Source organism: Mastomys coucha, unplaced genomic scaffold (assembly GCF_008632895.1).
Source record: "Mastomys coucha isolate ucsf_1 unplaced genomic scaffold, UCSF_Mcou_1 pScaffold1, whole genome shotgun sequence".
NCBI classification, from domain to species: Eukaryota; Metazoa; Chordata; class Mammalia; order Rodentia; family Muridae; genus Mastomys; species Mastomys coucha.
The window spans coordinates 71,149,680-71,168,211 of record NW_022196891.1 but is presented as its reverse complement, the minus strand read 5'-3'; the positions used below and the strand labels follow the sequence as shown (position 1 = coordinate 71,168,211).

Genomic DNA, 18,532 nt, shown 5'->3' with positions numbered 1-18,532 from the left:
TTTTCAAGACAGCATTTCTATGTGTAGTTCTGGCTGTCCTGGAACTCACACTGTAGACCAGTCTGGCCTCAAACTCAGAAACCTGCCTGCCTCTGCCTCCCAATTGGTGGGATTAAAGGCATGTGTCACCACTGCCTTGCTTTAATTAATTAATTAATTAATTAACTAATTAATTAATTAAAATGAGAAACAATCTTGCTGCCTTCTTTTTTTGTTTTTATTGGATGTTTCATGTATTTACATTTCAGATATTATCCCGTTTCTCTGTTTCCCCTACTGAAACCCCCCATCTTATTCCCCCTGCTTCTATGAGAGTGTTCCCACACTCACACACCCACTCCAGGCTCCCTGCCCTGCCATTTGCCTTCGCTGGGCCATCCAGCCTTCAGAGGAGCAAGGGCCTTTCCTCATACTGATGCCCAATAAGGCCATCCTCTCCTACATATGCAGTAGGAGCTATGGATCTCTCCATGTGTACTCTTTGGTTAGTGATTTAGTCCCTGGGAGCTCTGGGGAAGGTCTGGTTTTTTGATATTGTTATTCTTCCTATGGGTCTGCAAACCCCTGTAGCTCCTTCACTCCTTACTCTAACTTCTCCATGGGGCATCCCATGCTCAGTAAAATGGTTGGCAGTTAACATACACCTATGTATTTTTCAGGCTCTGGCAGAGCCTTTCAGGAGACAGTTATACCAGGCTACTATCTGCACGAACTTCTTGGCATCTGCAGTAGTGTCTGGGTTTGGTGTCTGTATATGGGATGGATCCCATGGTGGGGAAGCCTCGGCATGGCTTTTCCTTCAATTTCTAATCACACTTCGTTTCTGTATTTCTTTCCATGAGTATTTTGTTTCCCCTTCTAAGGACTAAAGCATCTACACTTTGGTCTTCCTTCTTGAGCTTCATGTAGTCTTTGAATTGTATCTTGGCTATTCTGAGCTTTTGGGTTAATATCCACTTATCAGTTAGTGCATACCATGTGTGTTCTTTTGTGACTGGGTTACCTCACTCAGGATGATGCTTTCTAGTTCCATTCATTTGCTTAAGAATTTCATGAAGTTATTGTTTTTAATAACTGAGTAGTACTCCATTGTATAAATGTACCACATTTTCTGCATCCATTCCTGTGTCCTGTGTTGAAGGACATCAGGGTTCTTTCCAGTTTCTGGCTATTATAAATAAGGCTGCTACAAACATAGTGAAGCATGTGTCCTCATTACATGTTGGAGTATCTTTTGCATATATGCCCAGGGTTGGTATAGCTGGGTCCTCAAGTAGTACTATGTCTAATTTTCCGAGGAACCTCCAGATTGATTTCCAGAGTGGTTGTACCAGCTTGCAATCCCATCAACAATGGAGGAGTGTTCTTCTTTCTGCACATCCTTGCCAGCATCTGCTGTCACCTGAGTTTTGATCTTAGCCATTTTGACTGGTGTGAGGTAGAATTTCAGGGTTGTTTTGATTTGCATTTCCCTAATGACTAAGGAAGTTGAACATTTCTTTAGTTGCTCCTCTGCCATTTGCAATTCCTCAGTTGAGAATTCTTTGTTTAGTTCTGTACCCCATTTTAATAGGGTTATTTGATTCTCTGGAGTCTTAACTTCTTGAGTTCTTTGTATATATTGGATATTAGCCCTCTATCGGATATAGGATTAGTAAAGATCTTTTCCCAATCTGTTGACTGCCCTGTGCCCATGTATTTGAGGCTCTTCCCCACTTTCTCTTCTATTAGATTCAGTATATCTGGTTTTATGTGGAGGTGCTTGATCCACTTGGACTTGAGCTTTGTACAAGGAGGTAAGAATGGATTGATATACATTCTTCTACATGCTGACTGCCAATTGAACCGGCAACATTTGTTGAAAATGCTGTCTTTTTACTACTGGATAGTTTTAGATCTTTTATCAATGATCAAATGACTACATGTGTGTGGGTTTATTTCTGGGTCTTCAATTCTATTCCATTGTTCTTCCTGCCTGTCTCTGTAACAATACCATGCAGTTTTTATCATTATTTCTCTGTAATACAACTTGAGTTCAGGAATGGTGATTTCCCCAGAAGTTCTTTTATTGTTGAGAACAGTTTTTCCTGTCCTGAGGGTTTTATTTTTTATTGCAAATTAATTTGCAAATCACTCCTTCTAACTGAAGAATTTCTTCTAATTGAAGAATTGAGTGGGAAATTTGTTGGGGATTGCATTGAATCTGTAGATTGCTTTCATAAAGATGGCCATTTTTACTCTATTAATCCTACCAATCCATGAATATGGGAGATCTTTCCATCTTCTGAGGTCTTGATTTTCTTTCTTCAGAGACTTGAACTACTTCTAATACAGATCATTCACTTGCTTGGTTAGAATCATACCAAAGTATTTTCTATTATTTGTGACTATTGTAAAGGGTGTCAGTTCCTTAACTTCTATCTCAGCCTGTTTACCCTTTGAGTAGAGGAAGGCTACTGATTTGTTTGAGTTAATTTTGTATCCAGCCACTTTGCTAAAGTTGTTAATCAGGATTAGGAATGTTTGGGGTCACCTAACTATATATTGTATCATCTACAAATAGTGATTTTTTTTTTTTACTTCTTCTTCCTTTCCAATCTGTCTCACTTTGACCTCCTTTTGTTCTCTAATTGTTCTGTCTAGGACTTTGAGTACTATATTGAATAGGTAGGGAGAGAGAAGGCTCCCTTGTCTAGTCCCCGATTTTAGTGGGATTGCTTCAAGTTTCTCTCCATTTAGTTAAATGTTGGCTACTGGTTTGCTGTATACTGCTTTTGCTAATTTTAGGTATAAGCCTTGAATTCCTGAACTTTTGTCAAATGCTTTCTCAGCATCTAATGAGATGATCATGTTTATATAGTAGATTACATTGATGGATTTCCATATATTGAAACATCCCCGCATCCCTGGGATGAACCCTACTTGAGCATGATGGGTGATGGTTTTCATGTGTTCTTGGATACAGTTAGTGAGAATTTTATTGAGTATTTTTGCATTGATATTCATGAGGGAATTTAGTCTGCTGTTCTCTTTCTTTGGTGGGTGTTTGAGTGGTTTAGGTATAAGTGTAATTGTGGCTTCATAGAATGAATTGGGTAGTGTTCCTTCTGTTTCTATTTTGTGGAATAGTTTGAAGAGTATTGGTATTAGGTCTTCTTTGAAGGTCTGATAGAATTCTGCACTAAACCCATCTGGTCCTGGGCAGTTTTTGTTTGTTTATTTTTTTGTTTTGTTTCGTTTTGTTTTGTTTTTGTGAGACTTTTAATAACAGCTGCTATTTCTTTAGGGGATGCAGGACTGTTTAGATGGTTCATCTGATCCTAACTTAACTCTGGTACTTGGTATCTGTCTAGAAAATTGTCCATTTCATCCAGATTTTCCAGTTTTGATGATATCGGCTTTTCTAGTAGGATATGATGATTTTTTGAATTTCCTCAATTTCTGTTGTTATGTTTCCCTTTTCATTTCTGATTTTCTTAATTTGGATACTGTCTCTGTACCCTTGGTTAGTCTGGCTCATGGTTTATCTATCTTGTTGATTTTTTTAAAGAACCAGCTCCTGGTTTTTGTTGATTCCCTGTTTAGTTCTTTTTGTTTCAATTAGGTTGTTTTCAGACCTGGGTTTGATTATTTCTGAAAAGGAAAATAAAAAATCCAGCAGGAAACTTGCCCATGTAAGCTTGGGATTGAAAGAGTTAAATTTGAGACCAGCCAGAGAGAATTATTAAAAAGCACAGGGACCAGGCCTGTGTATACAGATGTAAATACAAAGTAAACTGTTAGGAGGGCAGCAGGTCAGGGAGAAGCTATTAGAGAGGAACCCAGGTCAGGGAAGTGCAAGGCGTGGAGATAGGAGATGCCTGGTAACCCAGGTCAGTGGATCATAAACCCCAAAGATAAGGGATGTGTTCAGAATCCAGGCGCCTGGGACGTGTTCAGGCGGACATTGAGTGATGAATTGCGGGCCATTTGGTTTTCTTAAGTGTTAGCTAAGGGTCAGTATGAACTTTGAATAGCACTCTCCCCTCTTGCTAGGAATTTCACTTTTTTAAAGAATTCTCAACTCTGATCTGCATGAACGACATTCAAAATAGCCAATCATGTATAGCCACACCAATTCCTTTGTCTCCCCAGACCTTTTTCCTATAAAATCCCCTAACCTCTGAGATTCGTGGTCAATTCCTGGTCTCCTGTGTGTGATTGGGGGTTGAACCAGAGCTCTGAAATAAAAATGCCTCATTTTTTTTACATCAAGATGGCTTTTCGTTTTTCTTGGGTGCATGCCTCCTAGGACTTGAGCGGGAACTCTAGCCGGAGTCTTTCATTTCCTGCTGTCTACTCCTCTTGGGTCTATTTGCTTTTATTTTGTTCTAGAGATTTCAAGTGTGCTATCAATCTGCTACTGTATAATCTCTGCAGATTCTTTTTGGAGGCCCTCAGAGCTATGAGTTTTCCTTTTAGCACTGCTTTTATTGTGTGCCATAATTTTTGGTATGTTATGCCTTTGTTCTCATTAAATTCTAAAAAGTCTTTAATTTCTTTCTTTATTTCTTCCTTGACCAAGTTATCATTGAATAGATTGTTGTTCCACTTCCATGTTGTATGTAGGCTTTCTGTTGTTTTTGTTATTATTGAAGACCATCATTAGTCTGTGGTGATCTGATAGGATACATGGTATTATTTCAATCTTGTATCTGTTGAGGCCTATTTTGTGACTATTTATGTAGGTGGCCAGTAGCTGTGCAAACCAGGTTCCTGAAAGAGAAATAGGGGCCTGAGAATAGGGGAAGTCGGTCTGCAAGATAAATAAGTGACCAAGTCAAGATATTCCAATAAAGGTCCACTTTTACTTAGGAGAATCAGCCTTATATATCAGAAATGAAACCTTCTCTCTCAATTCCAGTAACTAAGCCATTAGCATCTAGTTGTAGTAGAATCCTGCCAGGCAAGAGTACTCAGTAATTCAGCAGGTGGAGGCTCCTCAGAGGAACTTCAGAAGTGGCAGAAAAGTGGCAACACAGACCCCTGCCAGAAATGTACTACAGTCTCCCACCCATTCCTCATCAACTATAATAATTTGCCACTTCCTTTATGATAACTTCATAATATAATCACAATGGTCATAATCTTGAAAGAGTGACACTAGCTTCCCACGAATTTATTTCTTCAATGTATTCCTTCCTTCAGCAGGTGTATATTTTGAAACGGTGACTGCATTGGTACCTTCTGTTGCATTGCACCATTTCATCAGAATTCTGCATGTAGCCTATCAGAGTGTAATATGGAACAGGAGGGCCTTAGGCACATCTAATTATTTGTGGTCATAAGTAATGATAGTAATTTAATTAGAAACATGCATAAGTACCTGAAAGTATAACTTGATTTAATGTGTATTTTGCTTTGGATGACACCAGCGTTATAATGCAAATTTCTAAGAAGTATTGCCTTTAGAATTCTGGTATCCTGATTAATCAGAAATAGAGTAAGTAACTAACAATAATGAATATTGCTTTTCAAGAAAGTATTTGTATAGCAACTTACCTTTACATTTAAAATAGAACTTAGAATCTTTAAAAATTTATGTCTTATATGTTTATAAAAGAGTATTAAAGACACCAATTAGTATTTCTGATGTATGCAGTTCTTGTACATGGATAATACATTTTACTTAAACAGAGTTATGATATCTTTAAAAAGCATGAACCTAAACAGATACTGAAATGAGTCCTAATGTATTTTATGCATGATATCTCAGCATGCTGTTGGCTCACAGGCACCTCCCTACATTGACTAATCTGTAAGATTTTTGTAATTGACATTATAATTTCTGTTACAGTAGGTTGGAACTAACAAAAAGACCCACCATTCAGACTTCAATATGATGTCTTTATCAAATCCTTCTCAAGAATCAGAGATCTACATGGGACACAAGGATGAAAGATTGTAAGAGCCAGAGATGGTGGATGTCTCTAAAGAAATAGTTCCTTTCAGATAAACAAGACTAATGCACATATAAACTCAGAGACTGTAGCTGCACATGTTAAAACAGCTCAAATTTGAGGCAGATGGTGTCCCAGAACTTTCCAATTCCCTAAATTAAAATTCATGTAATGTTTAAGGACTACATCAGTATTTGTGATTGTTTATTAAATAATTCATTATAGATTGATTATCTACTACCACAAACTGAGCATCTCTTTCAATAAATATCCTTGAAATGTGTGCACTAAGGTATATTTTCTACTCTTCACTAATTTATTTTCTGCAAATCCTATAACTTTTTAAAATTTGAATCCAGTCATTGCTACTTGTTTACTTATATATAATCACCACCAAGAACTCTATTGCTTTTTATTTTTTTAAATCGTTTCATTTTTTTAACTTTTATTGCATTATGATGAGAAAAGTTACATGATTTCAATATATCTGAATTTGTTAACATTTAAAGACATATTTTAAGTAAATAGAATTAAATCACATTCTTGTTTCCCTTTTGTACCCCAACTCCTCCCAGAGACCCTCTTTCAATAACTACAATATCTTTTTTTGCCACATTCCTTAAAAATTTATCAAATATTGGAACAATAAAAATAAGTATTATAAAAGTTGTTTGATATAAAACAACATTCAAATTAACAGTCTTATGTAGATGCTCATCTACAGCAATAGTGAAAAATTCATTTTTCTCAATATAGATTTTAAATAACTCCAAACATATTAACTGTATATTTCAAAATAATACATCACTACTAGTATTTTCTTAAATGAACATAAATATATAAAGTCTTTTTGTTTGTTTGTTTTGTACTTAGTTGAGTTTAGAATCTTGGCTCTTACTGTGGTACAAGCCCAAAATAAGAACAATTTTTAGACATTGGATTTCATTGTAATAAGGCTGTACTTCAATCACCCTCATATTACCAAAGGATTTTACCTCCATCGTAGCTAAGCTGAGAGTTGACAGTTCTGCTGCACCAAGAAATGAGTTGTAGACATGATTTTTGGACACAGACTTCCTGCTACAGTCAAAGCTTTTTGACTTGAGTGAGTTACTTTATTCTCAGCCCACAGAGAACAGGTTACATTCATTTAAGAAGTGATGTATGTATTAAGATGGTCTATCCATTAAGTCATTCACCAACTGTTTCAGTGTTTGGAGGGTGGCACAGACATTGGTTGAGGGTAAGAATTTGGTTCATTAGCTGTGATAATTTGGAAAAGCATTCATCTCAGAGAAAGAGTAACTTATATAGACCTCTTTTTCAAACTTGATACAAGAGTTACAAATGTCAAGCAAAACATTCAGTCTCACTCTTTGTTGTTCTCTTATAAGCCACCTCCCTAGTTAATCCTCTATGTTTCTTTTGGGTATATAAATACTTTTGAAATATATAAACTGTTCTGAAAACCATAGTATAGTGTAAATGTACATGAAATAAACAATACCACTAATAGAGAAGCTGAGATAGGAGAAGCAAGATTTCAAGACCCTTATGTTGTACACAGCTAGACACTGTCACAAACAAACAAGCAGAAAGCGTATATGGATTATACAATATTGGACCTATTTTTCCAATTACCAAATTAGAGAGACCATTGGATGACAATCTACAAATTTCTAATTCCTCATATTTTTGGATTTCAATCAATTAGGATATGTTGGTAATACTAATTTTCATATTAAGCTATTAAGAAAAAGTAATTGTCACTTCTTGTTATTTTTGTTGTTAGAGGTGGAATTAGGTTTGTGTGGATTTGTTGAAAGATTATTTTCTTGCTTCTTCTAGGGTGTAGTTTTGCTCCTTATGTTGATGTTTTCCATCTATTAACCTTTGTAGGGCTGGATTTGTGGAAAGAGATTGTGTAAATTTTGTTTTATCATGGAATATCTTATTTTCTCTGTCTATGGTAATTGAGAGTTTTGCTGGGTATAGTAGCCTGGGCTGGCATTTGTGTTTGTGTAGGGTCTGTATGACATCTGCCCAGGATCTTCTAGCTTTCATAGTCTCTGGTGAGAAGTCTGGTGTAATTCTGATAGGCCTGCCTTTATATGTTTCTTGACCTTTTTCCCTTACTGCTTTTAAAATTCTTTCTTTGTTTAGTGCATTTGGTGTTTTTATTATTATGTGACAGGAGGAATTTCTTTTCTGGTCCAGTCTATTTGGAGTTCTGTAGGCTTCTTGTATATTCATGGGCATCTCTTTCTTCAGGTTAGGGAAGTTTTCTTCTATAATTTTGTTGAAGATATATACTGGCCCATTACCTTAGGAATCTTCACTCTCTTCTATACTTATTATCCGTAAGTTTGGTCTTCTCATTGCATCCTGGATTTCCTGGATGTTTTGGGTTAGTAGTTTTTGCTTTTTGCATTTTCTTTGAATGTTGTGTTAATGTTTTCTAAGGTGTCTTCTGCCCCTGAGATTCTCTCTTCTAACTCTTATATTCTGTTGGTGATGTTTACATCTATGACTCCTGATATCTTTCCTAGGTTTTGTATCTCCAGGGTTGTCTCTCTTTCTGATTTCTTTATTGTTTCTATTTCCATTTTTAGATTCTGGATGGTTTTGTTCACTTCCTTCACCTGTTTGATTGTGCTTTCCTGTACTACTTCAAGGGATTTTTGTGTTTCCTCTTGAAGGGCTTCTAGCTGTTTACCTGTGTTCTCCTGTATTTCCTTGAGGGTGCTATTTATGTCTTTCTTAAAGTCCTGTATCATCACCATGAGAAGTGATTTTATATCTGAATCTTACTTTTCCAGTGTAATGGTGTGTCCAAGACTTGCTATGGTGGGAGAATTGGGTTCTGATGATGCCAAGTAACCTTGGTTTATGTTATTTTCTTAAGCTTCCCTCCCCACCCCCGACATTTGGTTATCTCTAGTGCTACCTGCCCTTTCTAAATCTGACTGGAGCCTGTCCTTCCTGTGATCCTGGTTGTGTCAGAACTCCTCAGAGTCAAGCTGTCTCTGTGATCCTGTGATTCTGGGCTTGTTAGAGCACCTGGTAGTGCAGCTTCTTCTGGGTGTTGTGGGACTGGCTGGGGAGCTTGTGTCCAAGGTCTGCTCAGGATACCAGCCCAGAGAGACTGGAAGGAACAAGAGCCACTGGGCTGGTGGAATTCCTGTGTGCATGGTCCCGCTGGTCCAAGTTAGTCCCAGTGTTGGGACAGATGTTGGGTCCTTCTCACCTCTGATCCTGGGCATGTCAGAGCACCTGGGAGTGGAGCTTCCTCTGGGTGTTGTGGGACTGGCTACGGAGCTTGCACCCAAGGTCTGCTCTGCTTTTTGTTTTTTTTGTTATACTTCTGGTGATTCTTAAAATTAGATCCAATTGAACACTAATCATTCATAGGTGATAACTTTATGTAGCATGCTTGACTATACTATTCACATCTCCTTGGGTCTATGGAGACAGCAGCAACACTCTCCATATATTCAAGATGTATGAAGTTCATAGATTTTCATTGCTTTGCATACTGTCTTATAGTGAGGCAGTCTTCTCTCTATTAAAACACTCCACTGAAATCCAATGAGCTCAGACTACTATACAGAACAGAGATCAAATCCTATCAATATCTCTCTGGTTTTACTAATGACTGCTTGTGAGGACAACTTTCTATGCATGTTTAAGGACATGGCTCTAACCAATGTAACTCTACTTGAGCCTATTTAAAAGAAGAGGCTGTAAACCAGATAGTGAATTATTTTCATGATGTAATTATAGAAGATGGTTATCTTTTGTGGAGATATATTGTGTTTTGTAGCCTCAGAATAACACCCAAAGAATCCAGTGTTAACTAAAGACCTTTAACAGTTTTATAGTATGTGATAATTTTTCTCAATTTTCTACCTCATTTAATTTTTCACCTTTTACATATTTGGCCGTAAGAGTAAAGGTTATGTTTCAATTCATTATAATTTTACTTAAGTACTTCATAAAAATGCCCTCAAAGGGGATGCTGTGCTTATGCTCAACATTTGTATGTGTGGAGGTGGGTGGGGCCGGTGACTTAGAAACCCTGCTTTTCACTGAGAATGTTCAAACATCAGTGGGTGAAGCCTATTGCTTTAATTCATTGGCCTTTTGTCCAACTAAAGAATTCCTGTTTAGCTTATCTTTAATTTTACAAATTCATAAAAATTGTGAGGAACATTGTTGAGCTTGAGATTTGTCTCCAGTGAAGGTTAATTTGTATTTGCTGCTAAACTTATATGTTTATATCCCTGTATTTGTTCTACCTCAAAACAGAATATGGAACCCCTGACAGTGATGGTGCTCAAAACAACAGACCTACTTGAATATCGTAGAGAAAACAATCAAGTAAAGAACATGTTTCATGCTACAGTGGCTACAGCGAAACGTTATTTCCATGTGAAAGTTTTTAACATCAATTTGAAGGAGATGTTCACACAAAATAATTTTATCACCATTTCCGATTACTCCAAGAGCTATGGCATCCTAGAGATCAATGGCATATCCTCTGTGTCTGAGGCTGCTCCTGAACAAAAGATTCAAGTCCCCATTGGTATTATCAACCAGGCAAATAAAACTCCTAAGATCAAAGATATTCAAAAGGGTAGAGCTGGAAGACGGATTTATGGATTGTTTACATTACAAACGGTAATTTGTGAAAACCTGTTTTTAACTTTCCTCCACCAACATCTTGAATCAAATATGATAATTTTCCACTTAGTGTTTAATGACAGTATTGCAATAAAACATTCTATCTTGGCTGGGAAAAAAATTTGAAATAATCAAATAGATTAAGTAATAAAAGTAGGATAAATTTTAACAGTCTACTTCCTAAGATATCTTTGAGAGAGCTCTTTAAAAACGTTTTACCAAGATACGTTATTTTGCTAGTTATAAATACCTATTGTCAGCTACAGTGAACAAGAATTTTGCAGGGCACGGGTTGCTGCCATGCCAACAGACTCCATTTTAAGCCTACTGCAACTATACAATACTTATTCTCTAGACTTTGTTTCAAAAGATTTCCTGACATGTGTAGACATAGTTGATCCATTCTGCTAAATATATTTAAGTTTATGAGGATGACATCTAATGTACTTATGGCCCCCCAAAAATGTTACAATAAATATTCACCCACTTTCAGGGAAGACTTCACTATAGATACCTGCTTGCCTATGTCTATAAGAGGTTTCATATTTTCCTATGATTTTTTTCTAGTAAATGATCTTTTGAATGTATTATAATGACTGAGGATGAGATAACTTTTAGAAAATGAATGTTAATTTTACCTTGCAGAAAACAGACAATCCAAAGACCATAACCTGTGAAATAAAAGATGATACAGGAATTTTAAAGATGATGGTGCCAAAAGAAAAATGGGATAACAATTGTAAGGAAGGAGATCAACTCCAACTCATCTGCTTACATCGGAGGGGAAAAAGGGAGCCAAGACACTTAATATTTGGAATTCACAGTTTCATCAAGGTAGGAAGAAGACAGAGAATGGACTTGCCAAAGAGGAAATTGACTTTTGCTTTAAGATTCTGAACATGAAGTTTTTAATATGTTCCTAAACAATTCTGTGTCTGGAGGAAGGAATTCTGATGACACCCTTATACTCACTTCTAAAGGGAAAATTTTTATAAATGGATATTGAAGAAATAATCCAAAAACATTGAATATATGCTAAATAACAAGATATATGAAGAAGTTAGAATGGTATGGAAATAGATTTCCATGTGATTAGGATGTTGAAGAATTCAGATGAGCTTTGAACTGCCGGCTTTAATCATTAGGAGTTAGCTGATCCTGGGAAAATCAAACTTTAAATCTTGACTTTAAGAGCCGTAATGCCTATATATTTATGAGTTATCACAGTGTCCAGCACATTATGAGAAATCAGAAGGTTCTATTTTCTTAACTGGGTGAAGATAAAAGAGAGAGACAGAGAGAGACAGAGAGAGAGAGAGAGAGAGACAGAGAGAGAGAGAGAGAGAGAGAGTCAAAAAGACAGAGAGAAAGATAGACAGAAAGAGACAGGGACAGAGAGGCAGAGAGAAAGACAAGGACAGAGAGACATAGACAGAGATCAAAGAAGTAGAAATGGTTTGAAAATATACCAAAATATGGATCCGCACTATTAATTCCAACAGATATAGAAGACAGAAACTCTGAGAACATGGGGCTAAAGGATTGTTTTAAAAGGTACGATAAATGTCGCATTGTCAGAAATAAGGAAACGGATCATTCATTGTAGACTTGGTACATGTTGAAGGTTTTATGAGAGTGAATACTTTGACATGTTAGTTAAAAGCATTTTGTACCTCTCTTAAAAATTTGTATTGCAGAAAAACTTTATTTGGAGGTAGAAATGTTAGTTATACACAACTATCAGTTGTTATATGTAATGTATTAAATGTTGAGGAACTTTGTAAGCTGCTTATGAAATCCTTGGCAGTTTGAAAATCAGCATAGACATGCACCACTAAAACTTGCAAAGGCTTTGACTTTAAAAGCCAAGCAGCTACTTTACTAAGATATCACAGAAGCTATTTAATAATTGTACTAATCAGAGGAAAGATGCATGGGGCTTTGATCAACAGAGGTGACTACTGTTGAAGAATAAAGGCCCCTATGGTTTTACATCATCCTGGTAATGGTAGTGAGAGCGAAAATAAGTTCAAGGACCATCCAAAGCAATTCAGAGATAACATTATAAAACTGGATAAATGAAAAACTGATGCTTATCCTGTGAAAAAAGAACATGGCCTATGGAGGTGGAAATATGCTCAAGTTGATGTTAATTTTTCAACTGCCTATAGGAAAATTAGTACATATCTATAAATCTTTATTGGAGCTTACAGATCTATATAAATAGATCTGAAATGGAAAATAGTTTTATGTGTATTTTTAAATGTAGGGATACGTGACAAATCTTGTACTTGGATTATATCTTAAAAATGTATGATAGATGTTATATTTATACTAATAGAGTACACCCACCAAATATTTACTTTGATCTGGGACTTTAAACAGCAATAAAAAGACAGTAATTATTTCAATGTCATAGGTTAGTACTAGCTGGAATCACCGCCTCCATCTCTGTTTCTTCCATTGCCTAGGTGATATAGCACAGCAGTCGTTGTTTGACTTTCTCCATTCTATTCAATATAAGTTTTCCTTATCTGCCTTATCTCTGACTGGTTTTCCTGTGTATATTCTTTGTAGAGGAAAGAAAAGAAGGAGCTACTAAAAGAATCTTTTGAAGAAGATGGCTACCACACAGATCCCAAAAGAGTGGTGGTATTGAAAGCTACAGAACTATTTACTTATGATAGTTCAAAAAATAAAAAGATGTTTCATGCCACAGTGGGTACCAAGACTGAATTCTTCAGAGTGATGGTCTTCAACGAAAACCTAAGGGGAATGTTCACCCCAGGAAACGCCATTGCTTTATCGAACTATGTTGGTATCTATGGGTCTCTGGTGATACACGAATATTCCAGGGTGTCTGAAGACCAAAATATGGAAAGCTCAAGTTCATCACATGAAAGACCCATAGAACATCTTAAAATTTGTGATCTTAACTTGCAAAAAAAAGAAATGCTTGTGGATGGAGAGTTTAAAGTATGCATGGTAAGCTATTAGATTATTTTATAATTTTTCTTCTTAAAACTCATTATAACTCTAAACTTTGGCAACAGCTATATTTTCAAGTTATGAAACAAAGTAAACATAGGCCTTCCATACAAGAGAGAGAGTTTCCAACTCTGGGGTCTGACAGCCGTTTTTTAATATTTTTCTCATCCACCTAACACCATGAAAATTCACTAGAAAAAGAGTTATCAATAACCTTTGGCATTTTCCTGACCATGAAGATTCATATATATGCATCCTAGTCCCAGACACGGTTCAGTTCAGAGCATGCTTTCCTTTTAGATTTTGTTTCTTTGATAGCTTCCTTAAGCTGATTTAATGATGACTCAATTGTGAGTTAGGCATCAAACTCCTAACCTAGACACAGATTACAATAATAAGAATAAGAAACTAAAGACTTTTTTGACTTAGAACACAGCCATGTCCAATATGTTGGGATTCTGGACCCCAGGTCTTTAAAATGTTCTCACTACTCTTCTCTACTTTACATCAAGATCTGTTGAGGAAGTGACTTCTGCTTTCAATAATAACATAACAGAGTGATTGGAGAAATACAATCTAGTTTCTTAATGTATAACTGAGGACCATAATACCAAGTGCTTTGAGGAATCTAAACTCAGGGAGTATTTAATCAGTCCCAATACCCCACAACAAAGTATACTTAGTTAACTTAACCACATATTTATAATTTCTTTCATATTCTTTTGTTTTGTTTTGGAAACAGGGTTTATCTGTGTAGCCCTGGCTGTCCTGGAACTTACTCTCTAGACCAAGCTGGCCTTGAACACAGAAATCCACCTGCCTCTGCCTCCCAAGTGCTGGGATTAAAGGAGTGCACCACCACCACCTGTCTTCATATTCCTTTATATGTGTTCAACTCTAGACTTTTAATCAATTTTATCTGTACTGTTTAAATGAGTGTGAACATACATAAGTCTATAGACCTAATAAGTCAGGCAAACGGAATACAAAGAAAAATGGAGCTGAATGGTATGGATTAAATCTTTGAGACATTTAGGATAGGGTCAATGAATGACTCATTGATTATATGTGATCCATTTAAATGGGAACTCCTTTTTTAGTAGTTTACTGTCTTAGTCTTTCTTAGGTTCACCAGAAGCAATAATTGCATTTCTTTTCAGGTCTCTAGGAAACCTGCAAAGACAATCACTTGGGTTTTGTTGTTGTTATTACTTATATGTTTTTGCTGTGGTTTTTGTTTCTGTTCTCTTCCTCTTGCTTATTAGTAAATTTTGGCTATCCTGATAGGTTAGACTTGATATTTAGGAAGACACTCTATGTTTCTAGAGAATGTTACTTTTTAAAATTTTTATTAATCATTCCATTCATTTACATTTCAAGTGATATCTCAGTTCCTGGTTACCCCTCCCCAAGCCCTCTCATTCCATAACCTCTGTCTCCTTCTCCACCCACCCACACTCTCCTGCCCCACCCCTCCAGCATCCCCCTACATTGGGTCATCAAAGTTCCACAGGACAAAGCACCTCCCCTCCCGTTGATGTCAGACAAGGCTACCCTCTGCCACTCATGTATCTGGAGGCATGGATCCCTCCCTGTACACTCCTTGGTTGGTAGTCTAGTCCCTGGGAGCACTGGGTTGTCCAGAGAGCTTATGTTGTTCTTACTAAGGGGTAGCAATTCCCCTACCTCCTTCTGTCCTCCTGCCAGATCCCCAACCAGGGTTCCTGAGCTCAGTCTGATGGTTAGTTCCAAGCATCCACATCTGCATTGGTCAGTTTCTAGAGAATGTTTCAAAGAAAGAACTTGCCAACAAGAATATCTTAAGCTATGTTGCACCTGTCATTCTATTTTTCTAAATTGTATACTTATTTAAATCTATTCATTCATTCATTCATTCATTCATTCATTCAGTTTTAAGCTGTGAGGTTTGAGGAGACACTCATGTTATAATGTTCCTGTTGAGGTCAGAGAAAATTCCAAGAGTGGGTTGGTATGAATCCTGGGGTTGAACTCAGGTTGTCAGACTTGACAACAAACAGCCATACCTATTGAGACATCTCATTGCCCCTGGTACCTGTGATTCTAATCCTAATATGCATAATATACATATCTGCTATACATATACATAACAGAGACCAGTTTCTGTTAACCCACATTATTTCTCATCAATGTGATATATTTTGACACTTTTCTTACAAAATAAATGTTATTTTCTTTTGCAGAAAAGGGACAGGAAAAATTTTATATTGTATGGAATCTTTGATGATACAGGAGCAATAAAATTGGTGGTATCCAAACACCTGGAGAGGCCCAACTGTAAGATTGGTGATACAATTAAACTTGTCTGTTTTGAATTGACCTCAAATGCAGATGAATGGTTTCTGAGAGCTACGAGCTACAGTTACCTGGAGGTATGCACTCTATGGAAATAATATTCTTCCTAAAAATAGTTTTGTTTAATCCTCCACCAAAACTTGGCTGCTGGAGTTATGTAAAAAGATTTAACGGGTGGCATGAAAATTCAGTTTGCCTCATTAATGCAGGTAATTTTTTGTTATCATCATTTTTTAATAAGAGCATCTTAGTAAAGAGAGGAAGTATGGAAAAACTCCCAAACTGCAATCCTCAAAGATAAATAGTAAAATAATTATATTAATGAGAAAGAGATGTTTAGTGGAAATTTACATTAGTTTCTTTCAAATTCTGGCTCAGTAGTTTTTCTAAATTGACTAAAGACTTAACAGAGACTCAGGGGTTCTCACCTTCAACATGGAAATAATGTCTGTCAAAGAGGACGAAAAGGAGAACTCACAGCACACATGAGTTCACAAGGATATCCCAGAGCACATCGGGCCACAAAGCACGAGAATCCTCACTCTTTGTCAAACCGACATACATACCCATGTAGAATGTTTAGTACACTAAAATAAACTCAACTTGAAAAGCTCCAAGATCTGACCTCTTCGGTCACATAGAAATGCTATCAGGTCTCTAATTGCTACAAGAATCCTCACCGAGTTTCCGGACTCATCTCACAGTACCTGCTCTAGGCATGGGGCTTGTGCTCTTTCTCCATTTCTCCTCAGTGAGACTGTCCACACATTTTACCTTAGGTGCTGCAGCTCCTTTCTCCCATTATATCCTGATACTTCCTACCCTTCTACCATGCTGATGACTGGGAGGGTGAATACCACATTTCATCGTCTCATGTCATGGAGGAAAGCTGACTCCCAGGAAAGATATTCATTAGAGAAGGTAGTCAAGAGTGAGCAATAAAAGGTGGCTCATAGAGACAAGATACTGCCTGCAGAGAGAAGTGTGTGACCAGCTGTATATCAACTGATCTGACTTCATCATTTTCTTATTCAAGGTCATCAAGCATGAAACTGAACCACAAAGTGAATGACAATGCCGGTGATAAAACCACATTCTTGAGAATAATTTTTATGCAGGATGTTTTCCTCATGACCCTGACTAAATCATGGGTTGGATCCCTCTGAAATTTTCTGTGGACTCCCTCCCCAAAGCCCGGACAGTAACGAAGCGCTGTGGAAGCGGCTACATTCAGAAGCTCCACCTCCATTGAGCAAGAAGGAAGTTACTGATTGGACTGTTATACTGACGTAGTTTGGGGGAAGGGTTTGCCCCAGGTATTTTACCTGTTGCAGGAACAAAGGAATGGCATTAAATTCAAGATGACTGAGTGACCAGACCTCATGTTGTCTAATGTTTTACTTTTCCCACGTGGGTACGGTACAGTATTGGCTAGCCTACCTCTTCTTATCTCCTTCAATCTCTTCCTATCCATTTCTTACTCCTATTACCAGAAGAACCCTTTATTTCATGTTATTTCTTTCATGTTGGCTCTGGATGCCAACAATTTTCCACTGTTATGTTTCCTTGGTTACCCCCTCACTCCCCCTGGTTTGTGGTTTTTTCCTTTAAATACCCTATACTTCTTGTGCTCTGGGTTGAGTTCCTCTGCCCCTGCGAGGGTTATGAGCCCGTCCCCAGTGCACTGGCTTCCCCCAATAAACCTCATGCTGTTTGCATCAAGACTGGTCTCTTGTGAGTCTTTGGGTGGCTGGGTTCTCCCGTGACTTGAGAGAGGGTGTCCCCTTGTGGGGGTCTTTCACATGCTTATACTTCATAATATGAAAAATAAACTTTATACATAAAGCAGTGCTTCCAGTAATTTATTTCTTCAACCTATGACTTACTTTAAAAATATCTGGTGACCTGCTGAAGATCAGATTTGAGGAAGATTCATGCCAAGAAATATCCAAATTTGTATTTTGAGTGTGATATTTAAGGGAAAGGCCTTTTGTAGGAACAAATAGGCTATGTTATCCTCAGGAAAATCAAGATTAATAAAAAGTATGGTAGGTAGGGACTGATATTTAGCCTAGAATGCAGTTGAGGGAAACAATTCCTTCTACAGTTTTCCATGAGTACATTTCATTACATTACACAGTTTAGTCGTTTGAGATAAAAACTTTACAAAATGAAGATTTTAGGCTGTAAGCTACTATTAGCCACTATAAGGAATTTCATCTCCAATTTTAGGTAAAATAGTATCAAAGGAAGCCTTGAAAGGACAAAGAAGGTCAGAGAGATGGCTCAGTGGTTAAGAGCACTGACTGTTCTTCAAGAGGTCCTGAGTTCAATTCCTAGCAACCACATGGTGTCTTACAACCATCTGTAATGGGATCCGATTCCTTCTTCTGGTGTGTCTGAAGACAGCTACAGTGTACTCATAATCATAAAAAAAAATAAATCTTTAAAAAAAGAAAGCACTAAGAGCAAGTCTTAAAATAAAGGGGAGCAAAAATAAATAAGTAGAAAATGAATAAATAAAAACAAACAAATAAATGCATAAACAAATGGATAAATGAATACCCATGATCCCCAGCAAAAGTTTT

General features: G+C 37.0%; 1 protein-coding gene across 1 annotated transcript in view; it reads left to right on the top strand.

The window, feature by feature from the left end:
- Positions 1-17,116, top strand: part of LOC116071227 (interferon-activable protein 202-like) — a 30,824-nt gene extending 13,708 nt beyond the window's left edge. The window contains exons 2-6 of the mRNA XM_031342695.1: positions 10,248-10,619; positions 11,268-11,456; positions 13,200-13,607; positions 15,833-16,021; positions 16,981-17,116. Of these exons, the coding sequence (XP_031198555.1) occupies positions 10,251-10,619; positions 11,268-11,456; positions 13,200-13,607; positions 15,833-16,021; positions 16,981-17,016 (1,191 nt within the window). The 5' untranslated portion in view covers positions 10,248-10,250 and the 3' untranslated portion in view covers positions 17,017-17,116. The remainder of the gene's footprint in view (positions 1-10,247; positions 10,620-11,267; positions 11,457-13,199; positions 13,608-15,832; positions 16,022-16,980) is intronic.
- The last annotated feature ends 1,416 nt before the right edge of the window (positions 17,117-18,532 follow it).